General features: G+C 44.3%; 1 protein-coding gene across 1 annotated transcript in view; it reads left to right on the top strand.

Moving 5' to 3' along the window:
* The window catches only part of PCLO (piccolo presynaptic cytomatrix protein), a 172,868-nt gene extending 156,848 nt beyond the window's left edge, over nucleotides 1–16,020 (top strand). Inside the window, exons 23-27 of the mRNA XM_066633427.1 lie at nucleotides 2,205–2,349; nucleotides 4,777–4,844; nucleotides 13,976–14,110; nucleotides 15,276–15,421; nucleotides 15,880–16,020. Of these exons, the coding sequence (XP_066489524.1) occupies nucleotides 2,205–2,349; nucleotides 4,777–4,844; nucleotides 13,976–14,110; nucleotides 15,276–15,421; nucleotides 15,880–16,020 (635 nt within the window). The remainder of the gene's footprint in view (nucleotides 1–2,204; nucleotides 2,350–4,776; nucleotides 4,845–13,975; nucleotides 14,111–15,275; nucleotides 15,422–15,879) is intronic.
* Nucleotides 16,021–25,657: the final 9,637 nt, after the last annotated feature.

A 25,657-nucleotide genomic window follows, 5' to 3' on the forward strand; every position in this document is an offset into this window, starting at 1 on the left:
GGTCCGATTGGCTTGAAATTGCCCCCCCCCAAGCTGGCAGTGAGACCACTGCTGGGTGCCTTATAGCTGCTGCTTATGAGTGGGAGGGGAGCAGAAGTGGGGGGGGTGCAAAAATGTTTTGCATTGAACCCCTCAGCTGCTAAGGCCAGCCCTGTGATTAACAATAGGCTGTCAAAAGCAGAACCGTATCCTGTCTTCATGGCTGAATAAGGCTTTGAATCCAGGACTTCCAACTCACTCAGCGACAGCTGAAACAGCATAGTAAATGGTACTGTCTGTATTGAAATTACCATGATGGCCTACTGAGTGCAGGAATTGGCCCATTTTGCATTTTTCTTGCATTTTTCGATATTTCCGTTTTCCTCGTTTTACACAATTTCTGCACTTAGTCAAAATATTTTTGCTTCTGAATGGCTGTTATCCGTAATGACTGTGCAGAAAAATTTTGCTCCTCGCCTTTGCAGAGTCATTTGAACAGCCAGGGCATCTGTCATCGTCTGCCATTATTTTAGAAGCATCTTTCATCTTGTAAATAAATTCACTGCCCAAAAAGGTTCTTCGTAATGGGCTTCTCAGTGCCTAATTCCCAGAAAAATTAAATGGGCTTTGCAGTGCCAAAAAGAAATAATTTTCAAGGAGCTGATAGTTTCTTCTCCCACCGCTCAGTCTACAGGCATTAATAATGTTTAGCTGTCTCCCGGTTCTGCTTTTTCCCTTTGAGTGCTGCCACATTTCAGTGCTCTTGCGGCCACTATTTACTCTCCCGCCTTTCGAAGGTGATCTGCAGTTTCGTGAAATTGCTCTGATGCTGTTTCTGATGGTTCCCATTTAGCAAATATATTGGACTGTGACTTGAGCCTTTTAAGCATATGGAAGGGAGTTGTTTGCACTGTTCCAGAGCATCTCACCACTTCTCTGTGAAATTAAACACAAGCGTTAGGTTTTAATTCCTTGCACTTGACTTGTAAAGTTAATCACGATGAAAGAAGCCATTGGTTAGATACCATTTCTCAATAATCCCGAACTTGCTTTTGTTTGGGGGTTAAAAAAACAAACAAACTTTTCTTTGTATTATCCTGGACAGTTGTGTTCAAAATGTTCATCAGCGCAGTGAATTGTTGGCAAGAATTATTTTATACAATGACATAATGTTACTTTTTCAGCCTATTTCTCAATTGCCTCACATGAGAAAAATCATGAATCTGGAGATATCAAAATAAGGAAAGGCTATAAACGTAGGGCGGAAAATACCTGCCCAATTTTCTTTGAAGATTTAGAATAAAAAGTCCTGGTTTGTGACACTCCTTTAGTCCAATTTTTAGGATAAAACAGAGCTGATAAGAGCAGCCATCATTTTAATCTGCAATTGAGAAATATATCCAAGAGCTTATGTGGTGTCTGCAGAAATGTTGCCTGTTCGATATCTGTGTTGCTGGCAGAGTGTTGATTCAGTCTGTGTTTGACTCTATTTTGTTTTGCAAAACCTGTTTCATGTTACTATTTATAATGGGCGGGTTTTAGAATGCTGCTGTCATTGGTAGACTGTTACAGTGAGGGGCTGGTTCTGAGAACCCTGACAGACGCCAAAATCTGCAGACTGTCCAGTCCATTTTGGGAAAGGACGAAAAAATAGCATGCCTTACCTGTGGGTTGCACCCAGTGTGGAGGGCTCTGCAGATTGTGCCTGATGCAGCATCACGCTGCAGTTTCCCAGAATCCACTTCTGGGTCTTGCCCAGGCCCACAACCCCTCCCTTAGCCCTGGCATGCCCCAGAAGTGTTTGTGAATTGCTTCTGTGATGCATTCCGGTGCATGGCAGGGCCAAGGGAGAGGGCTCAGGGACCTTGGCATGACCCAGAAGTGGCTTCCGGGAGTGTCAGATACTTGTCCGCAGCCGCCTGCGAATGGTCAAGTCCGTGGATAATGAGACTGCGGATAAGGAGGGCCCACTGTATTGTTTCAATTTCCCAACATTGATAAAGAAATAAGAACTGTGAATTCTTGTGGATTAGCCTTGATGTAAATTACTGAACGGCTGGTTCTGAGCATAGTCGTGAAAGAGTGAACATTCACATGATCCAGCGAAAGGTTTCGGGGTGCAAGTTTTCTCCCCACTTGACTAGCTGGGTGCGATTAATCTTGCTTACCCCCATGTCTCAGTCGCTGCGTGTAACCCCCCCTCCCCCCGTTTTTACCCTGTGCAGCAAGACCCACCAACCACCGACCAGGAGAAAGCTCCGTCTCCACCGGGTCGTCAGCCAGTAGCTTTGGCAATGGGTACAGTGTGGACAGCGAAGGGAACAGCAGCACTACCACGGCGGACACCAACCTCTTTCCCATCCCAAGAATGTAAGGCTGTCAGAAGAACAGATTGTGCTTTTGATGTGCTGTATGGGAGAGACAAAGTCTGATGTGTTTCCACATGTCCAGCCTTCGGAAGATTATCCAGTCTTCCTCCTGATGCTTGCTGGCATACAACCCAGTTCTATGCATATTTTGTTGAGAAGGGCATGCATAACATCATGGTCTAATTTACTGTTTTTATTTATGTGTTTGAGAGTCATAAAACCAATGGAAACTGAGTGTGGCAGGAGCAATAAAACCATTAGCCATTGCAGATGTTGTCTTTGAACACAGATCATCTAAAATCCCCACAAAAGACAGATGAAACAGAAGGATCTTAACCACCTGTATAAAACCGTTCATGAACACCTCTCAAAATATTGCGCCCTTTAGCACTGTTTTGTGAGAGTGTTCTGTCCTGGGTGTGACTGACAGCTACTGCACTCAATGGAAGCAGTGTATTCCAGCTATTAGTGTATTACACCAGTGTGTGCACCAGGATCCTTCCCACGTTCGCTCTCCGTTGCTCTCCAGTAAGCCCAATCCAGTGGTTTTCAAACTCTCCAGGAGAGTTTGAGCCACTGTAAATTCTTGCGGGGGCTGGGGGGGGAAGGCAGCGGGGGTTGTGGAAGGAAGTGGCGCAATCCTGGGGATCGCGCCGCTGCCTCCTCCCTGCCTCCAGGCTGCCCCCGCCCCTTAAGGGGGCAGAGGCCAGGGCCCACAGGCTGGGGCGTCTCAACACCCCAGTTTGAAAAGCCCTGGCCCAATCCTATGGTGCTCTGGTGCCACGAGGTCCAACAGCACAAAAATGGCAGCCACTGTATCCCGTGGGGCCAAAGCAGCTGCCAGAGTCTCCTCGGGGGAAGGGAACATTTATTCCCTTACCCTGGATAGAATTCCACAGTGCCAGTTGGTCTCCTTGGAGCTGCATCCACTATTTAGTGGGCACAGAACCAAGGAAGCAGCATAGGATTTCAGCATACACAGATTTCTACTCCAGTTTTTGCATTTGATCTCAAGAGCTGGGTCTAGCTTCCCAAAAATCCTAAAGTCCATAAAATGAATAAAACCAAAACTTGGCTTCAAGGGATTGTCTTCTAGAAGCACTGAAATGCATTTATTGTTCCTTAGTTCACTATACAGTATTAGTGCTTCGTTAGGCTGTAGTAATCAGAGATAAAAAGATTCTATCCTATTATTCTAGTTTTCTTCTTTAGTAGACAGAGAAGTCTGTTCGTTCTGCAAAGTTCCACATGCTTAAGAATTAAAACATTCTGTTTTCCTAGAATGAAAAATCTACAAGGTGCAGTGGGCCCTCAGTGTCTGTGGGGGGTTCATTCCAGGATACCCCACAAATGCCAAATTCTGCAGATAATGAAAGATAATGAAATCCACCGGGGGGCACGGGACAGGCAGCCCAATCCTGAGCTTGCGCAGGATGGGCCTTGCACAGCGTGAAAATGGCTGCCATGGCGTCCAACACACAACCGAGCAGCCCGTGGCTGCTCCTTGGGGGAAGGGGACTTTCGCCCCCTTTGCCTGAGTATGGGAAGTAGCCCTGCAGTGGGGCTATTTGATTCTGCAGTGACTCTTGAGCTGTCGCAGAATCTGAGAGAGCCACGACGGACCACACAGTCCAACACAGGGCTCGGGATCCGGTGCCGCCAAGTGCCACTGGTTCCGCCCCCTCCCGTCCCACTTCCTTCCCTCTCCATACCTCCACCTTGCCCTCCACTTGCCCTCCCCCTGCCTCCACCACCCCAGAATGCCTCCTCCCAGTCTCTCCCCATGCCCTCTGCTGTCTTCTCCCCACGCCCTCAGCCGCCGTGTGGTTTGGGCAACTGCCAGACGGCAAAACACAAGCCCAGCACTGGAACTGGCCTCACAGCACATTTGCGACAATGCATGTCGGCAGTAAGCTGGCGCACACAGGTCTGGATCGGGCCCACAATTACTTACCTGGGGGCCTACCTGACCCTCCAGAGGTTGTGCACAGACTCCTGGCCTCCTCAGAAGCTTTCCGGGCGCACTGGAAGACACTTCCAATTGTGTCCAGGAGGTCTGCTGGTCCCTCCAGCATGGGCTCGGCATCCACGGATGTTCAGATCCACAAATGCTGAGCCTGTGGCTAAGGAGGGCCCACTGGAGACCAAGAGAGTATCCTCTATGCGTAAAAGCTTGCTCATGTGGCAAGTTGTCAATGCACCATGTGCAAAAGCTTAGACATCTGCAAGCAGTGGTGTTCTTTTTCCTTCTGCTGGCAGCCACCGTCTTTTTCAAATTTTCGCAGAATCATCGTGATTTATAAAAACCAGGAAGAAAACATTTCATCTCAATGCAACCTGTAAACAGCTTCGTTCTTCAGCATATCTGTATATGGCGGCATTGTCCGCAGGTGTTTCTTTTATAAATAATTGCTCAATTTCTCAACAGAGGAAAAATGAGCCAGAATGGGCAAGAACCGGTGAAGCAACCTGGAGCTGGATTAACAGAAACTGAAGGTAAAGTGATTATGTTAACTGTGGACCAAAATATCTTAAGTCATTGAAACTATAAATTGGTTTTTCCATGCAATTAAAAAAAAAATCCAATATATTGTTTTCAAGAACAAAACTCAACATCCATTTAAGTTGAGGTGGCTTCCAGCCATTGCCTCCAGGAGAGACCGTAGTGAGAAAACAGAACCTAAAAGAGAAGGTGCCTCATTACACAGGTTCTTTCTGCTCATGGATCCATTGTGCGCACCTGTGCTTCTTTTATGGGTTCCCCGTCAGTGAAATATGGGCCACCCCAGTGGTGTAGCGAAGACATCTAGCACCCAGGAGCACAAATATTTTTAGCACCCGCCCATCACGTTCAGGGGTGGCCCAAAGCACGGGGGGGCCACACACAGCATCCCCAAGCCTCAGGTGGCCTACTGGAGGCTAGCAAAGCACTTCCAATTAGCACAAAAACCAGAAATGCCTTTCTAACACCTTCAGGAGGCCTTCTGAGTCCTGGGAAGGCAGCGCACGGCGCTCTGAGTGGCTGACCATTTTTTTCAACATGTGTCTGCCATAAGAGGTACCAGTTGGCATCCTCAAGGAATGGTACCTGGGGCAACGTACCCCCCCTGCCCCCCTCAGCTTCTCCACTGGGTTTCCCAGAGTTGGGAGTAGTGGATAGGTTTTCCCCCCGCTGAGGTATGTTCTAGGTAGGTGAAGCATTTTGCTTTTCCTCATAGGAATGAATGGTATATGTAATAGAAAGCAATACTCTGTGGTGGGGTCGACAAATCTATAATGGGACTGAGGAGATTCAAGGGTCTGGTGTGACGAGTAGAACTTATATACAGAAGTTCCAAATTCCCTTCCCGTCATTTCTGACTTCAAGGATCAGGACTGGAAAAGACTTTTGCCTGTGGTCTTAGAAACCTTGACTGCTCCTCCGAATACACCCTCTGCTAGGACCTAAAGTCTGATCATGGTCGGACTTTCTATGAGGCAGGTACATATATATGTCTAATATTTGCCGCTCTGTCCCAGGTTGCATCCTATTTACTTTGTTCCATGTTGCATTTAAACCTGAGCCCCCCGGGGCTGGCTCAGCAAGCGGAACCCTTTCTGCCTTGGTGGCCCCCCTTCTCTTACTTTAGTGGGCTTGTTGCTGCTGCAGTGGCAGCTGTATCAGCTACAGCACTCTAGTTGATGGGTGCGCACCATTTCCCCCACCTACCCCCCACATTCACTTGCATCCAAGCTAATGGGCGTCATCCCTCACCCCCTTTCCTTCTCCTGCAGAGGCTCTCTTTGAAGCGAAGAAGGAACGGGGGACATGAAACCCCTGCAGCAAGTGCCCCTCCTCTGAGGAGAACCCAGAAGTGACATGGCATGGCACAGTGTCACATGACATTGCGGCATCATTGCCCTGTTAGCCTATTACTCCTCTGACTGTACCAGTCCCTTGCCTGCTCCTGAATTGTACTTGCTCGTGTTACTGGAGTGTGATGGCGTGCTGAGAATTGGCTTTCATGCAGAGAGATAATAATTTACAGCGTGTACTTGCATTTACAATGATTTCAGGATACGCAAGTTAAAAACTGCTTTGAAGTGTGCTGTGCTGTTCGTAATGTTTCACAAACCAAAAGCAAGGCAAAGTTAAGGGCAGGATAGGTTCAGAATGAGAGATGGCTGGTAAATAACATAGCGTCTGCTTCTGAAGTATGGTTCCTGGAGATACTTTTGATTTATTTTAGCCCTGCAGAGTTAATGATGCTTGAGATCCTTGGTTCATCCAAGCAGGGAGAAATAGAGGACAGTAACCAGTGTAAATGGCAGAGCTGTGTGCATCCAGCTTGACTATGGATGTTGTTTCTCTCTCACCTACTTTAAATACAGGCAGAACCTTAGTTGTGAGAGGGACCAAAACAGATTTTGAATAAATTGCAGTGCTCTTGGGAGCAGGTGTTTCTGGGGTTCTGATTTTTTTTTTTAATCACCACACCGTCAATCCCTTCAACTATCAGGATCGGGAATGAATGTATGCGGCAGGGAAAGACTCAAGCAAGTCTTGTTGTGCACACCACAACGTAATTACAGCCTCCAGTTAGTATTATTAGTATTCCAAACTGCATGAAACACAGTGGTTTCATGTATTGCTCAACTGGTATTGAACAATTGATACAAATCTCAGCCTAAAACCTAAGTATCAACTAGGGATCAGTGCAGTATGTTTCTAAAAGCGCTGTCTTTTGCAGATCTGATGATGGTGTTGTTATATAATATTTTATTTTATATATTACATGTATATAATGCTTTTCCACAAAATCTGTTTTCATAGCAAAACAAATCACTAAATGGTTCCCTGTCCACACAATCTACATAAGAACATAAGAACAGCCCCACTGGATCAGGCCATAGGCCCATCTAGTCCAGCTTCCTGGATCTCACAGCGGCCCACCAAATGCCCCAGGGAGCACACCAGATAACAAGAGACCTCATCCTGGTGCCCTCCCTTGCATCTGGCATTCTGACTTAACCCATTCCTAAAATCAGGAGGTTGCGCATACACATCATGGCTTGTACCCCATAATGGATTTTTCCTCCAGAAACTTGTCCAATCCCCTTTTAAAAGCGTCTAGGCTAGACGCCAGCACCACATCCTGTGGCAAGGAGTTCCACAGACCGACCACACGCTGAGTAAAGAAATATTTTCTTTTGTCTGTCCTAACCCGCCCAACACTCAATTTTAGTGGATGTCCCCTGGTTCTGGTGTTGTGTGAGAGTGTAAAGAGCACGTATCATCTAAAAAAAATAGACACCAGCAGCAGCCACCGGAACAGTGAGGTCTCCAAGGCATCTGGCACCCGCGTCCCATAAATTTTTAACACTCTCCCCCATAACCCCCATACATACACCCTTGCCTACAGAAGGCCTCCTGGAGACCTTAGAAAGCCACTTCCAGTTTTTGTTGAAATTCAGTTCTAAGGCCTCTGAAAGGCAGCCACTTGACACCCCCTCAAGGCCTGGTATCCAGAGGCTGGAAACAGGATGGGAGAAGGGAGGGTGAATATTCATGGCACCAAACATGCGGCCGATTTTAACCCCTTTTGTTTCTGTTTTTCTTATGCCAGAGTTCTGTTAAATCTATCCCAAACCACATCAACAATTCCTCTTTCCTTCCTCCCTCATCTGCTGACTGATAAACCGTATTAATCATTATACATTCTACTGCCTCCCAAATTAATCTGCTGTATAGAAAAGATCCAGTTTCTTTCAAATCACAGTATCCTCTTCAACTATCATCTTAATCAATACAGCATTACAGCTGCTAACCGTTTTAGTGGTGATCTGAGGGAAACAGATATCGATCCAAGACTTTGCAGAGAAAACTGGCCATCTCGAAGTCTCCAGCAGCACAAATTCCAGCAATGATTAAATATCTATTTTTAGTTTTCAAAAGTCATATCCAAAACTGCAGATTTCCAGAGATGGTAAAATCCCTTCTTTAAATGCTCTGTAATCAATACAGCATGTCCTTTAAACAGCAGGTGGTGACACAAATAGTGCCCTTTTTTTTGCCTTCATACTGCTTCAACATCAGTAAATTAATATGCTGTAGGGTCTAAAAAAACTGTATTTCTTAATGGGCTGTAGGAATTGCTTCTGAGTAAACACAAATGGAACAATCCTATTGCAGAGTGGGCTGCTGCACGGATGTATTTACAACAGCAGGGCAGAGCTCCACTCAGGAAGTCTCAGGAAATTAGTGATAATTAGCAAAAACCAGACTAATTGACAACAGAGTTATGTTAAACAATATGTTAAACTGCTGCCCAGATTCTCAGAGGCATCTTATCAACTGGGGCAGCTAATAACTGGCTAAGCTGGTACACCAAGCCATGATCCCATCATTTGGGAGAAGGGCTATCTAGCACATCCAACTAGCTTGATAAACGTGAAGACTAAACATAGCCTGGGGTTTTGGGGTAGACATGCATCTCAGTAATGCAGCTCAGTAATGGAGCTACCCTCAACATGCCCTGGGGCAAAGGTCTGCAATGCTGCACCCCGCACCAAACCCCCCCCCCCAATACTTGCAAACAAAATGGAGCCTCGGGTGTCTCCAGGACTGATTGGGGAAGTGTTCTGAGGCTTCCCTGCTGTCCTAAACAGTACTTCCAGAAAACCAGAAGTACTGTTTCTGATCATCAGGAGCCACAGTAAGGCTTCCTGTATGGTCCTGTATATGTGACTATATGGAGTCACATTGTCTCAGTGCCCAGGGCATTTGGCCCATTTGCCCAGCACTAGGTCCGCCACTGATGCATCTTATTGCCCCATCCTCATAACATTAGGCAAGTGCCACTGCAGTTCAGGTCATTGTTTTGAGTCCAACTTCTCATGCTTCTCAAAATCCAAAGTTCAGTGTGACCTCCTGGAACTCCTTTTTGTGTACATGAGGCAAGTTCATCTCCTTCTCTGTCTCCAGAGCTCAAAGTAGAGGGAAGGTACATGCATTGGGTAAAATGGGAAGTAGATCTTGCCTCTGTGATAGACTGTCCTCCTCCTCCCCCCCTCCCCCGCACCATTCCCAGACCTTATATTGAAAATTGTGATATGGATAAAGAGGGTTGCTCTTAATACGTGCAGTATGGAAAATCTTATAGTGAACGTACTTTTATAAAGGGAAGAGTGTATTAGAAAATTAGGCAGTATTTTGCTGCTTATCCCACAGAGTGTAGGGAGCATTGTGCTTGGGACCTTCACCAACATAGGATTAGTACAGTGTACAATAATAATCATATACAATAAAAATACAATATTATAAGGAGCAATTCAAGTTCACAAGATAGCAGCATTTGCACAGATCTCTTACAGCCAGTTCACCCAGGTCACGTCTTGTGTATAGCCAGGGAGTCAGGGACCCAAACTTCCTCCCTTTCATTGTCTCCATCCAGATCATCCTCTGAGCAGCTTTCAGTTCAAGAAGGAAAGGGGAGAAACTTCAAAGATGCATTTAGAATCATATCTGATTTGGCCCTTGAACCAGTGAAGGAAGGGATACATCAGCCATCATACCACATGCCCAGCAATGTCGTCAGTTCCCTCACTCACATAGCTCTCTGCTGGGAAGCGGCTTCTGTGTGTGTAGCTGCCAAGTAGGAGAAGCTGCCCAGCTGCCCTTGATAAGTCCCAAAGTTTTGCTTTCTGGCAGTGTTTTAAGGCAAGGTGCTACTTCTATCTTTTGTTCTTGCTGACCTCTGATCAGCTTCTGAACTTGGAAATAGGCAGACATAAGAGCAGAGTTCTGGCATGAACATGATCTCCTAAAAACCTGCCCTGAAGCTTTGAACCAATCAAGGGTGGAGAGGAGCCTAGTGCAAACACTGCAATACTTGTGAGCAGCCTGTTACTTGCATGTTTTCTCCAGTAGCAAATTGTGGTACTTGCCCCTTGATGACCTCCTTCTCACAGGACTGTCAGTGATGCATGTTTTTCAGGTCAGTGCTTAATCCAAAATAACCAGCCAGCAGCTCCTTGCTCTCTGACAGCAGTCTGCGAAAGCAAAGAAAGGCTTTGTCACTGCTGTTCTTGTCATCCATCTTGTCTCCTGGATTTCTCTGGGGAGTGCTCTGTGCTGTTCAGTTCCTTTTTTCTCTCCCTCTACACACCCGTCTTCCTTTCAGACCCACTGTTGCTTCTCTCAGCAGTCAATGAAAGATTCACATGATTCGCTTTAACTATTTGAACTTGCAGGAGTCCCAGACCAACAGTGCAATTCTGCAGGGTTCATTGCTGATCTGAAATGTAATTTAGGTATCTTTAATTTAGGTCTCTTTACCTTCATAAATACAGATCTGAACTTGAGAATGAATCCTTGGTTTACAATGCAATCCTTGGTATGTCTACCCAAATGTAAGCCTCTTGAACTGTAATGGGACTTACTCTTAGGTAAGTGTGTATCGGATTGTGCATCCAGAGCAGAACTGGGTTGCAGCGCAACTCAGAGTAAGAAAATTCATTCCCATTACACTGTGTCACTAGCTGGATCTGTGCCACCTAAAGAGGTGGCACAGATCCGAGCAGCCCAGTGTAAGGCTGGACTGCTCAGGAGGGGCATTAGGATCAGGCCCAAGTGCCGGTCCACCCCCGGACCTGCCTGCTGTCCCCCCAGAACGCCTTCGTCCCGCCCCCCTCACCCTCCCCCCCACACACACACACCAGCCGCCCTTGGCCAGAGCAACTCACTGGCAACACTATAAGCTACACTACAGTTTCCAGTCAGCACCTTGAAAAAGCACACACACACATTCATGCCTGTTCAAAATGCTCCCAAAAAATCTGTTATATCTTGTTTTGTTTTGTAACAACTTGCTAGCCTTTAACTGTCTTTGCCAAAGCCCCTCAAATAGCTGCCAGACCATTTTGATGTCAGCCAGATCAAGCCAGGTCTCTTGTCTCTCTGTCGAGAGGTTTCTTCACTCTCCCCTACAGCAAAAGTCCATACCGGATCTCACTTTTGTGCAATGCGAGGTGGTTGGAAGTGCTGCCATGATAGTGTGAGCTTTCCGCCCTGAAGCACCCTTTTTCCTTGTTGACAGTAAAATGGATGGTTTCTGAAAGAGCTTTCTCTTGCTACTATTTCCACTTCGGAGTAGCAGGCAGACTGCAGAACAATTTTAATCTCTTTTTGACTCCATCAGAATCTAGGAACTAAAAATGTACAACCAAGAATGGGGGAGGGGGGAGAATATACTGAATGCACTGACTCTGTGAGCTGCAAACAAAAATCTTTGGTCGTCAAGGAGTCTTTGTTTTTTTTTAATGTTTTTAAAAAGCACTTGCTTTTATTTTATTGGACTATCACAGAGTTTATTTAGAATCATAATGTGTTATACCTCTAGGAACAGCACTGTATCTGCATGTCTCACAGAGAGAGTTCAAGTGGTCTGTGTTCTCTATGCAGAAGTGCAGATCCCCAGCCCTGAAAAAGACGGAAATACCTGGGGGAGGGAGGAGAGGAGGGGAGGGGAAGGAAGCCACAATGGACTGGATCATCCCTCTGTTAACAGATTTGTTAGTACAGATTGAGTATCCCTTATCCAAATTTCTTGGGACCAGAAGTGTTTTCAATTTCAGATATCTGTGTATGCAGTCAGTTCTCATTTTACCCTGATTCGCTACCCACAAATTTGCTTATCCATGGGCAGCAGGATTGTGACTTATCTCACACCTTTCGTCTCTGAAGCATCTGATACCCATTTTAAAGGGCTCCACGCTAGTCACAGGAGCCATTTTGAAGGTCTCTGCTGCATTCAAGGAAGTCAGCAGAGATCTACAGACAGTTGTCCTAGAAACAGGGTAGAACCATCTCCCAGAAACTGTGACATCAAAAGATGCAAAGACCATCGAGAAGAGCCTAGAGGTCAGGGTGCCATGAGGAAAAAATGTTGAAAATCACTGTCCTACAGTCTTCAGCTAAAGAGTTGGGGAAAGACCCACTTTAGAGACCTTGGAAAAGCATTTCCAGTCCAAACCAGATAAAGCAGTAGTCTGATTCAGTATACAGCTGCCCTTTATAAAGGTGGGACAGATACTAGTAGATGATTGACCTGCACCAGAGGATAAAAGGACCAGTTCATCATGTCTTTTGGCAAAGGGTGAGGTGCTTGACATGAAACAATACTGAAAACAAAAGAAAAGGCTTTGAAATGGATAAAGACTGCATTAAAATGCTATTTTTTCCTATAGGTGAGTTACTTTTTTAAATGCCTGGCTTTATTCTGTCTATTTTCTTTGTATAGATACATTAAAAAAAATTCACATGTGGTTAAAGTGTAAATGAGTGATGTGATATGAGTGGTCAAGAAATTCTTGACAGTTTGGGCAATGGAGGTGGTGGACTCTCCTTCACTGGAGATCTTCAAGCAGAGGCTTGAAGATGTTCTAGGAGGGTTTCCTACTACAGGCAGAGGGTTAGATTAGAGTACCTTGAGGGTCTCTTCCTACTCTATTATTCTTTGAACTGAAGCTGGAAATGGCTGGACCACAGCATATGTTGCAGATGTTTTTCCCAAGTGGCACTCAAAAGACTGGATGGACAGAAATTCAAATTAATTCAATGTTAATATTGAATAATAAAGATTTTGGCCAAGCCATCTTGTTCCATCTTCTGTTATCTAAAGTGGAAATATATCCCTTCATGGAACATCAGACCAAAACTATGCTTTCCCTTACCCGAGGAAGAGGTGTGGATAAACTCTGGTAGTCAAATAAATCTGTGATCTAGTGGCATAACTGGCCAGTCATAATTTTTTGCAGGTAGAATTTAAGTTGTATACAGTATTTGCCTAAAAACTACAGCGCACCCTTTCACTTTTCAATTTCATAGCTTTTTTGTCAAAGATGCTCTCAAAAGAGAAGTACTGTATTTTCAAACGTTATAACTCCAACATACGTTCTTAACAAGATTGTGAGAGCCCATTTCTAAGTAAGAGCCAATTTATACTGTTTTTCTGACAGGCTGACATCAATGTCGGTTCAAAATTTAGCTACCAGAGCATATTGCCATTTACTCTGCAGGAATGCTTTGTGCTGGATGAAAGACAAAATATAGTGATATGTATCAAAAAGAAAATGATTTCTTTGGACAGAAGGTTAGAAACTTTCAGAACTACAGTGGACTAGTCAAAATATGGAATATTTCTGAGGGGATGAAGTCCATACGTGGCAGGTAGTTTATGGCATGAATTTTAGGGTGTGCTGCGCAGGCTGCCCTAGTTGTGACTATGTTCACACTGGGCTTTGCCATGTTACTTTACTCCTCCTGGTGGTCAAAGTGAAGATTGCCATTGTGTTTTCCATTTTTCTGGATTGCTGAGTCCTGAGATAGGTGACATTGTACAACGGGCTGTTCAGTAGATTTGTATGTGTTTAGTCTTGTGAAGACTTCAGAACACTTCCATGTAATTTGTTGTTATTCCCTTGCTCTGAAGATGAAAGCGATACAAGACCAGCTAAGTATCTGCCTATTCAGCAGAAATTGTATTGACCAACACATAAGAATGGTAAACTGGATTGGCCTTTCATAAGTCAGGGTAAAATACTAACACGAATAATAATGCTTGATGGTTTTCTTTCCACTCTTCTAGGCAAAACACAGGTGATGGGCGAAATCAAGATTGCGTTAAAAAAGGAAATGAAGACTGATGGAGAACAGCTAATAGTTGAAATCCTTCAGTGCAGAAATATCACTTACAAGTTTAAATCCCCAGATCACTTACCAGGTACCAATCAACATTTCAGTTCAGAATTTAAAAAAAAAATGAGTCAGATAACGAATCTTGTAACTATTGATTTTAATTTTTTGTATAATTATTATGTATGCATAATTTACAACTACTCATAGAAGCAGTACTTTAAAGCTTTTCATTCATTTTTGTACCAATTCTTTTTTTCTCCAGTGCAAAATGCCCTTACAGCAAAGAATGTCTACAAAATATTATTTCTCAAAGCCAAACAATGTATCAGTCACAACTATGTGTTAAACACTAGCTGAATGACTCCTTCTTGGTTACATTGTGTCTTCTGTGGAGAGGGGGGTGTGACATGATGGAAGGGGGAGGCTTGCACCTCCATTTTGCTCTAATGGTCTGGAATGGCTCCAGAGGGGCAGCATCGCTTGCACGGCGCAGTGAGTCTCCCTGCCTCTTAGTGCTTTGCACCTCTCTAGCTATGCTACTGGGAAGGGGGCTTAATTCTTCTCCCTGACAGATACCATTCTCTTAAGATCAGTTCCCACCTATTTTTCTCTCTGCAGAGTTCCAGACCTGGGATTACCTCACAAGTACACATCTGGAACTCTGCAGAGGGAATCACTCAGAGATATATTGTGGGGAAAAGTGCCCAGCTGGGGAAAGGTTATGATTTTCCTCCTTCTCTCTTGCCTGTTTTCATCAACAAGCATGTAATAATGGTTAAGTACTTAACTATTAACAATGCAATAGTTACATGAGGCTTTTCAGCAAAAGTTCACAAATGCGTTATCACAGCAAAACCAATGGAAAGATTATTCCCCGGTGGCATAGCTGGAGGGGGGCGGAGCACCCAGTCTGTCAGGGGGCAAGCAGCCCCTCCAAAGTAACTCTATCCTGCTTCTCCCACATTACAGAACAATAGGAGCCAATTCTATGTAGCTAAAAACAGAGTAAGTGGATGATCCCTAGACATTAATTCATGTATAATGTGATCTACACATTTATTATTATGTTTATTAAGTATATACTGCTTTTCAACAGGAGTAGTTCACAAAGCAGCTTGCATAGATATAAATCAATAAATAGTTCCCTGTTCCCAAAGGGCTCACAATCTTTAAAAAAACCAGCAACTTAGTTCACAATAAATATACCTGATAGGATTCTGTGTGATGGTTTCATCTCTGTATTTGCCCAGATCTATATGTGAAGTTGTATGTTGTCAACCTTGCTACGCAAAAGAGAGTGATCAAGAAAAAAACAAGAGTGTGCAGACATGACCGAGAACCTTCATTCAACGAAACATTCAGACTCAGCCTGAGCCCCACTGGTCATTCTCTCCAAGTAAGCCTCCAGTTCAATACAATCTAAATATTATGTTTTCTGTGCTAACATTTGAGATTCGGGGTCCAGTCCTATCCAACTTTCCAGCACTGATGCAGCCGTGCCAGTGGGGCGTGTACTGAACCCTGTGATGGAGGGGGACAGTCACAGAAACCTCCTCAAGGTTTCAAGAAGAAGGTTTCAAGAAGAACAGTGGCCTCTGGGACCTAGGGCCTAGATCATGCCCACTGAAGCTCACCTGGGTGGCTCAGGGGATGAGATGAGATGCCCAAGTGACCATAAAACAAGCGGTTGGATGGGGCAGGGACTTCACTGAACCAAAATTATTTAAAGAGGAGGGGGAAGGGGCTGCTTGCATGCTGCATTCAGGCACCTGCAAAACTTAGTGCTTTGCACCCCCTCGAGCTACGCCACTGGACAGTAGCAAACATTTATCTAATTCTCTGTTCTGTGCCTAGATTCTCCTTGTTTCCAATGGAGGGAAGTTTATGAAGAAGACCTTAATTGGGGAAGCATATATTTGGCTTGACAAAGTGGACCTCAGGAAAAGAATAGTAAACTGGCACAAACTTTTGGTCAGCTCAACCCAAACACACTGAGCAAAGGTGTCTTCTTGGGGCATCAGGCCTTTGCAGAGTCTGCTCGCAGGATTCCAAGACTCAACTTTGATCTCGTGTTTAGCGAGGCTTCCAGAATAAGAACCAGCTCTGGGCTGCATAACACGCTTCTGCGAGGGCTGGTCAACCGGAGTGGCTGTATTTGAAAAAAGGCCAAGCAGCAACCAAACCCAAACACTTTGAGCCCAGAAGTCGGCATGAAAAAGAAGACCGAGCTGAAAACTCTGTGCTAATACAATCGTCGTCTGTTTGGAGAATACCACCCTTGCTCTTGAAGGCAGGTCCTCATGCAGAGAATTGGCCTGCAGCTGGGGGCAGATTCTTTGAGACAGCTGCCTGATTCTTGGTGCAATCAGAAGAGAGATCACTTTATGCAAAAGCACCAAAGGCGACTGCCTTACCTGTGCTCACTGGTCAGGACACAGGGCCAGATTCTGCGGCACCTCCGAATACCCAGTTAGTGAGATGGTGCCCCAAGATGGCCAATGGCAGGGTACATTCCTTTCTTTTAAATGGTGGCAATGTTTCTATTTCGTATTATTTCCCTTTCCTAACGTATGCTTTGGAATATGCATTCAGATGATCTCTGCATTTCTTCATGTTATAAATGTGCAATTGCCACCTCACAATGCAAAAACAGAGGAAAGGAAAGGAGGCAATGCAATGTAAGGGGGCACATTAATAATTATTTAGGAAAGGGCAACAGAACTGGGGGGGCAGGTGCAGCTGGCACCTTCTTGTGAAAAGAGAAATGGCATTTACGCTGTTGGAGGAAACTGCTGTCCGGCTTAACTTTTTGACTCAGCAGTTTGCACAAATGGGCTTGATCCTAAGGGCTTCTCAGAACTGAGATGGATCTTATTGTTTCACTATCTGTCTGTCTTGCCTTGTGAACTTCAGAGAGTTAATGTTTCAAAATGTCTAGTACAAAACAGTCTCAGTGTTTGCACCACGATGCTGCTGTCACCCAGCTTGCTTTGGGGGTTCTAGATCAATAAAAACACCTGACGTATGTCTAGAAGCTCTACAGAATGGATCTCAAAGATCACTTATTGGGGGTTTTGTAGATTTCTTCCCATAAGCATGGAACTATGAAGTAACACATTCAGATTTCAAGTGGTGCTGCACTAGGAGGATGAGATCCTTGGAGACAGGTCTTCTGAAACATTGTCATTTAAGACGAAACCATAATTCCAAAGTGAGGGCACACGAACATTCATTGGTTTGAGTTAGAAGTTTCTAGAAATGAATTTCTTTGGAAATGAAGATTAAGGCTTTCATATGGGCAAAGTAAACGTCTTTGAAGATGCTCACAAAACAAAGATGAATATCCTATTATACTGATATTCTTTTAAAAATTAGGCAAGTCACTGCACTTTACAAAGCCAGTCCTTGAAACCGAAATGGCTTCACTTTAAGTATCGTAAGTAGCCTGCAGTAAATAAATCCCTAACCAGAACATATACTTTTAATTTTTAAAAAGGGGAGCACTCATATGGATAACTTCTTTTCATAGGAATGTCAAGGAAACCTGTGGAAATTTAGTGAATAAAAATAAGCAAGGGAAACATGAAGTTGAAATGTGCTGATGATTCTGTGAACTCCTTATTGGAGGAAAAATACCCCAAACCCAGAAAAGACATACTAGAAAGCACTGAAATTCAATTCATGGTTCCCCAAACACCCTTGAGTCAATATACAACCACTAGGACTTCACTATTCCGGTCGGACTTTCTAATATAGTGTATATTATTTTTTAATCCCATCTGTAAAATATGCAGTGTTTGGGAAGAGAGAGCACAGATGGATGCATGATTAGCAGATAGCCTCCACCTGTATTCCAGCAGTGATCTCAATTTCAGTCCAGAACTAAAAAAAAAAAGGTACCTCCTCTCAAAACAAGATGCTGTGCCATGTGAGAAATTATGAGCTCCTTTATGCCATGTCCATCCTACCCAAAATCAAAGCAAGAGAAGATGTCTCTCAAAGGGGCGGGATTGTTCTTTCCCCAAACATCCCATTTCAATGACTAAGCAAAGTAGAATATTGTAAGACATGCAATGCTGAGCAGACTGCAGGCAATTCTGTTCTTTCAAAGGTTTGTATGGATGGCAGTGAATCATACAGTAGTTGCTATGGAGACTTTCACGAGCAGCACGCACTAAGTGAAAAGCTTACTAGTAAGCCTATAATTATTCTTAAGTGAGAATGTTGGGCTGCTGTTGCAACACACCATTCTGTGGAGAGAGTGAGAATCCATGAACAAGAGACTGCTTCAAATTAACATTCATTTGGAAGTATTTGTACAGGTGCAAGGAGTTGTGGCTTCACTTATTCCTGGCCAACCACCTCCTTCCGCCAACTGCCTCTAGGCCTTGGTTCCAAAATAGTCATTGAAAGGGGCCAATCAGGACAGGGCCTTGGGAGCCACACTCACAATGATACAGGAGCTCAAAGAATGTAGGAAGATGATGGGAATTGGAGTTTGAGGCGAAAGTGGTTAACAAAAGCAGCACTTCTTAGCAACGGTGTGTTCAACCCCAGTAGAACTAGAATCACTTCACCTTTCACAAGTTAAAATAGTTCACAAAGAGCCAGTGAGCGCGGGGTCCATCTGCTAAACAGTATTTGCATTGGGACAGAGATGGGAAGATGCCTCCCAAAGTGTGCCAAATTTCTTTTTGACCAAATGCCTGGGTTGTACTGGAATCATTCTATGCAACAATAAACCACGTTTAAATGCAGTTTTCTTTTTATGAATGAAGACAACAAAACCCCTTCTTGTGGCAATTATTTTTTAAAAGGGAAAAAAAAAACCACACATAAAAGGGAAAAAAAAAACACCACATGGACTTTGGGTATGTATAGATATTTCTGCATATTAGCTTTTCTCCTTTAATTTTGGAAGAAAAAAAAATCTCCATTTTGTTTCTTCTGTGAGACAGAAGTACTTAGACCTGGCAAGACCTCTTCACTAGAAATGACTGGATATTATTGGATTATGGGTTTCTTTGAAAATTGGGACTGATGATGGCACAATGTCTTTCTTTACCAAAATATAAAGTTATATTTTTACCCACAAGTCTGCTCAGTTGACAATAAAAAGCCACATCATACAAAAAACCTCGTACAGTGGGAACAAGCTTGAAACAGAAGCTAAAGCACAGTATATTTGTGTGTTGACAAATGTCACGGGTTGTTTCTCAAATGGAGCCAAGTCTCTGCATTTGATGGAGCAGCAGACAGATCAGAGGTTATTTCTCTTGATCCAAACAAGGCATGTAAGTTTCTGTGGTGAGTGTGAAACCACTTTGTTGTTACCATACTCCTTTAAAGGGATAGTATCCAGGAGCAATAGAAATGTCATTTCTTTTGTATTATTATTGCCTTTTTTCTAAATTAATCTCACAGTTCTTTAATACCGGGGGGGGGGGGGGAATAGAGTACTTCATTACAGTACATGGGAGACATTTTAAATCAAGAACCTTATTGTCCATCAAGTTACTTTTCTAGACGCCTGATTGTTGAAACGGTTTGATTGTTGGAGTGGGGGGGGAGAAGGGCTGAGTACTGTAGCTGGTAACCAGCTGATATTGCTTCTTTCACTGATGAAGTCAAATGTAACAGCACCTCTTATATGTAAGCTTGCATGCTCAACAGAGAATTATTTGACTAGCATTTAGTTTCCTGGAGATTTCATACAGATGTTTAAGAGTATATTTTTTATTCTTTTATTTGAATCATATCTGATGCTATTATCAAGTGTTGTATTTTCATTGCTGCCGCAGTTAATAATGTTCCACAGTTCACGGAGTACCTATATGTGTACATACATACATGTATATGCAAGGAAAAAATATGAGTAAGAGCAATTAAGTTTTAATTGCATTAAAGTGATGAGGAAACTGTAAGTTGATTTGGTGTACATTTCCACCTGCATGATTTTCAGAGACTGTTCATGCATTCTTGGCCGGTTTTCACTGAAGATTGAAGCGCTTGAGACAGGCAGTTCAATCCTACCTAAATCCCTGTGTGGCAATGCAGTGGTGTTGGCGCAGGTAACACTGCATCCCACGGGGAATTTCTGGCTGCTGGAGGTCTCCACCTGCTGGAGGAGACATTTGTCCAATTGCCCTGGGGTAAGGAGCTTTTGATTTGGCATGTGCCACCACCACCAAACCTGCCCTCCTCCTGGGCCTGATTCACCCATCCCCCACCCCATCTTCTCCCCATTCAACCCTCCACTCCATTCAACCCCTTCCTGCCCCATTCTGCTCCTTGCGCAGGGCTTCCCTGCTCTGGCAGGCTTCCATTGCTCCACTTGCAGGCGTGGGAAGGCTCTGGTCTACCCATCAGCATGCCAGCTCCCTGACCCATTTATGCCGCTTTTGCATCACCCAGCACTGGCGGAACATGCACTCTGCCAATGCTTGCTTTAGTCAGAATTGGACCGTAAAATAATAAAATCTGGATACTCTCTCTTTAAATCTTAAGTTGCATTTTGATGTTTTATTCATTTGCTCTCTTTAATTATTTTGACAAAATAATGAACACACACACACACACACACACACACACACACACACACACACACACGGTGGGTTTTAAAAATTATATGCTATATATAATATATATATTATATCATGAACTCAGAACAGATGATTTGAAGGAAAGCAGTTTTCTTAATTTGTTATCTTCTTGTAAATATGCATTTTTGTATTGAGAAACAAAACTGAGTTTGGATTTCAAATCCCATCTGGCATTCCAAGCATGTCAGTATCAATAAAAGCTGACTGTATCTTGTATAGATGTTAAGTGATGTGCCCAGTGCCCAGCAGTCACTGAAATAACACACACCTGGGAAGAAATCGTAGAAAGCAACAACCACCATTAGTAGTTCATGGAGAGATGTAATATTTCCACAGTGAATGTTGCATGCGTCAATGGTGGTTTGTTAATATTTCCTTTTCATTTGAATGAATGGTTGGTTATTCTTTGATTTTTGCCTTCTAGTTCTCCAAGGAAAAAAAAAAAAAGATAAATACAACACTTGTTCTAAAAGTTGTACAAAATGAAACAAACCAAGTATGTCAGATTGTATAAAGAGAAAAATGCTTGTAAATCAGTCTTGATTTTCACTCTGTGTATAAAATCCACGTCATGGTTTTTGTGATTGTATACAGGACGTATCTTGAGAACTTATGCAAATTGTGTTGTATAAAGGATGTTGAATCCAGTCTAACAAATAAATATTTAAAATATCTCGTCTGAGGTTCTTTCTCAGCATGGGATGCTCACTATGAATCAGAAAGCCAGTAACTGCGAGACAAAAATCGAGGAGAACTTGGGAAGTAACATGCGAAAATGTTTTATGGACAAACACTTCAGAGAATTTCAGTTTGTGAAACTGGTTCTGTGCAGTAGGTAGAATGAGACTGAATTCCCCAGATAAATTAATGACCACAATCATAACTAATAATATCCTGAAGCGCACATATCATAATGGCTTGGTATGGACTCTGCTTTCTAGTCAGAGGCTGGTCTTGATGTACTGAAGTACTAGGCACCTGGGGTCTTGAGAGAGCCTAACTCTCCAGGTGCCTCACTCTCTGTAGTTCTGGGATGTCTTGGTGGAGAAAGAAGCTGCTGCCTTTTGCTTGGCTGACACAAGGTGCCATTGGAGATCCATCTGGCGATATAAAGCAGTCTCTAGCCTCAATCTAAGCAACTTGGCACTGGCAGAGGATGTGCTATGAGGAAAGGCTAATAGCACTCTTCAGTCTTTGTGGCTCTTCAGTCTAAAGAAGGACATCTGAGGGGGGAACTGAGAAGTACAAAATTATGCAAGGAGTGGGTAGAGGGATGTTCTTTTCCCTCTCACACATCACCAGGGGACAGTCGCTAAAACTGAGTATCGAGAGAGTTAGAACAGCCAAAACCAGCATGTAATTATATCTGTATCCTTTGTTGCTGGGAGTGCACAGATTCTTGACTAAAGTACGAGAGGCTAAACACTGCCGTCTTTCGAGATGATTCCTCCGTTCAGTTTCCTTGTTAGGGTTGCCGCCTTTCCGGAAATGTACACAGGTTGATTCATTTAGAATTGTCCACTACATAAGATTAGGAGTTCATCTTTCAACAAGAAAGAAAGAAGGAAATCAGGCCTTGGGGGTGACCAAAAATATCCAAAGTGAACAGGGTTGTTTAAAACCAGTCAATTAAACTATTCTTCTTTGCAGGGTGCCATGTTACTACCTTAAGACATTTCAGAATAGTCAAGAATCCAATAACAGTGAGAGCAGGTTCCAAGACTATGAAGACATTATAAGAGAGAAGCTTAAGCAGATTCTTTGATGATGCCAAATCGCCATTAAAACCCACACACCTGGAAATTATTCAGCTTCTGAGTATTATGTCCCCAGCAGAGCTTCTGGGTACTTTTAATGCAGTTGTATCAGGTTTTCAACTTGATTCATGACTATGCAGGAAGATGGTTTACACTAGTGCAACCTTCCTGATAAAACCTGCATTCCTCTACACACTTTTCCCCCACAGGATTACATTCACATTTGGGCAGGGTTTTATCACATATTTGCCTCTTCTGCTGCTATGGGAGTGTCTCTCTGATAACAGTTGCCAAGTGTGGCTTCCTGACTAACGTCTTCCTTCTTTTCCAGTCCTGTAGCATGCATTGAGCCTTTTACTGTTCTCCGCAATCCAGACCCAGCGACCCACCCCCACTTTTTTCAAATGTCCCCTCACCCCAAGTAAAGCCCCAACCTGCTCAATGGGTTTCGCCACCAAATAGCTGGCACAGACTCGAGAAGCCGTGTCTTGGATTTTTGTGCCTAACATGGGGGATAGGATTTGGCAGAGGAGGCCTCTGATGGTCCCACCCCCCTCCTGAGTCAGTACCTCTCCCATTCTACCCCCCCACCCCAGCCTATGGATGACATAGACTAAAATTACATTTCATTTTTTAAAGTGCCAGCTCATGATGTTAACAGTCAAATGCCTTCTTAAATAAAAAGGACTTAAGGCCCTGCTGAAAGGTCTCCAAAGACAGAGCCATTCTTAACTCCAGAGGGAGTGCCACAAGCATGGCGCCACCACCGAGAAGGCCACCACCACCCCCCATCCTTCAATGGTGGCATAGTTAAAAGGTCTCCCTCTGATGAGCTTAGAGCAGGGGTGCCCAAACCCCGGCCCTGGGGCCACATGCCGCCCTCGAGGCCTCTCAATGTGGCCCTCAGGGAGACCCCAGTCTCCAATGAGCCTCTGGCCCTCCAGAGATTTGTTGGAGCCCGCACTGGCCCGATGCAACTGCTCCCAGCATGAGGGCGACTGTTTGACCTTGCGCGTGTTCTGTGGGATGAGGGCTTCCTCCACTGCTCGCTGTTTCACATCTATGATGCAGAAGCAGCAGCAAAGGAAGGGCCAGCCTTGCTTGGTACAAGGCCTTTTATAGGCCTTGAGCTATTGCAAGACCTTCATTCATTCATATAAGTTCATATTTAATATATTCATTTATGTATACTTATGTAAATGTATTCAAATTTTAAATGTAAATTAATTATTTTCCCCCCGGCCCCTGACACAGTGTCAGAGAGATGATGTGGCCCTCCTGCAAAAACTTTGGACACCCCTGCCTTAGAGGATGGATAGTAAGGAAGGAGGTGGTTCCTCAAACACCCTGATCTAGAACTGTAAAGGACTTTAAAAGTCAAAACTAGTGCTTTGAATTGTGCCGGGAAATGAACCAGCAGCAGTGTAGCTGCCAAAGTACTGGCCCAATGGTTGTGTCCAAATGTAGTTATTCTCTGGGGAATGCTCATTTTGTCATGGGTTTCTCCACCTCTTGCTGGGGTCTAAGTATGAATACCAGTTGCCCTGCCAACATATTCCAGGGCTCCTTGTGCCTTGTGATAAATGTGGAGTGCAACAATCAAGACACCACAGACAGCTGGAAGGGTGTGGTTTACATGCTGAGTTTGAGCTGAATTGGAGGGCTCTACTAAATGCATAAAACATTATAAGCTGGACAGGTTCCTATTTCAAGCTAAGTAACTGCAAACCTCAGTGTAATCACGAATGGAAAGGCACATTAGCAGAAGCCATAGAAGATTCCAAAGTGATCGTTAAAAGGCTTTAAATGCATGTGTGATTCCGGCCCAAAATGCACATCATTGTGTAGTTTGGGGGATGCTGTCTACTTTTGTGCAGCAGTCATGTGGCTGCACTTCAGCTCCAGACTGTGGGGCAGAGTTAGGGGATAGTTAACTCTTTGCCTTCATGCAGTTTTTATTCAGAAAGTCTTAACCCACCCCCATTGGTAGCAAATGGCACTTTTAGGATTCAACAGGCACAGAGGTAAAAGATTAAAATAGCCCCTACGTGTGTGCTGTGACCCCAATCCGAACCAATCCCTGTGCGGGTGCTACAAGTGTAACAACGCAATCCTAACTTGGGCCTGCACTGCATCCAGTGCAAGTTTGAGGCCAGAAGCGGTGCAACATGAGGCAAGAGGAAAACTTTCCCCTTACCCTGTGTTGTGCTGCACTGGCCCCAATGGATCTACTCACATCTGCGCCACCTGACGAGGTGGCGCAGATCTGAGCAGAACAGAGCGGCCAGTGGCTGCTCCATGCTGCCCAGGAACCAAGTTAGGATAGCTGGCATAGCTGCCGGATCCTGGCCCCGCCTCCCGCTCCCCACCTGCCAGCCCCCAGGAACACCTGCTCCCAGGAATGCCCGCCACCTGCCCTCTTCCCACCCCAAAATGCCTCCTCCCCGCCCTCTCCATGCCCCCCCAGACCCCTGCATCAGCCAACCTCAGCCAATGCAAACTTATCCCAATGGACCTGGATCCAGCATGGGGAGGTCAGCATTTCTCCTTGCACTGGCCTCCCCAACTCTTGAGTCAGTGCAAACATGTATAAAAATGTAATAAATAAACAAACAAACAAACATGCCTTACAGCACATTCGCAACACCCCCAGGTCAGTGCAAGTGACTTGTGCCAGCCTAACCCGGGGGTTAGGATTGCGTCCGAAGCCATATTTAATGTCACAGGTCATTTGAACTCAAGAGCCCATTTATATTTTAAGACTGAAACAAACTGTAGGCATTATAACTTATCATCTTACGCCCTCTGGACACTTTCTTCATTTTTTAAGCTGTTTGGTTTCTATCCAACTTGACAAGTTGCGTAACTTGAAAGTTTGCACAACCCACTGCAAAGCTCTGGTGGTCCAAATAACAGCTTTCCTCGTTCAGAATCTCCAAATCTAGTTGGCACTTGCAGCTCTACAACCACCCCATGCAACGCTGAGCTGGGAACCCCAGTGGCTTAGTAGCAGTGTGTCTTTCGTTGAGGGTGGTGGCGTCATAGGGCTTGTGTCGCCTGGTGCAAGAGCTCATTGCGCCACCCCATGATGGCCCATAAAGAATAAATTACAGTATCATGCACACAGCCTAAATGCAGTGGCATCACTAAGGCTGGTGGAACGCCCAGTAACTTTATTTTTTTTATTTATTTTAGTATGGAACAGTACAGGTTACCCAACAAACCAGCAACTGTTTTGCCAAATTTTCTTTCTGAACATGGTCTAGAGAACTT

Source organism: Tiliqua scincoides, chromosome 7 (genome assembly GCF_035046505.1).
Source record: "Tiliqua scincoides isolate rTilSci1 chromosome 7, rTilSci1.hap2, whole genome shotgun sequence".
Lineage (NCBI taxonomy): Eukaryota > Metazoa > Chordata > Lepidosauria > Squamata > Scincidae > Tiliqua > Tiliqua scincoides.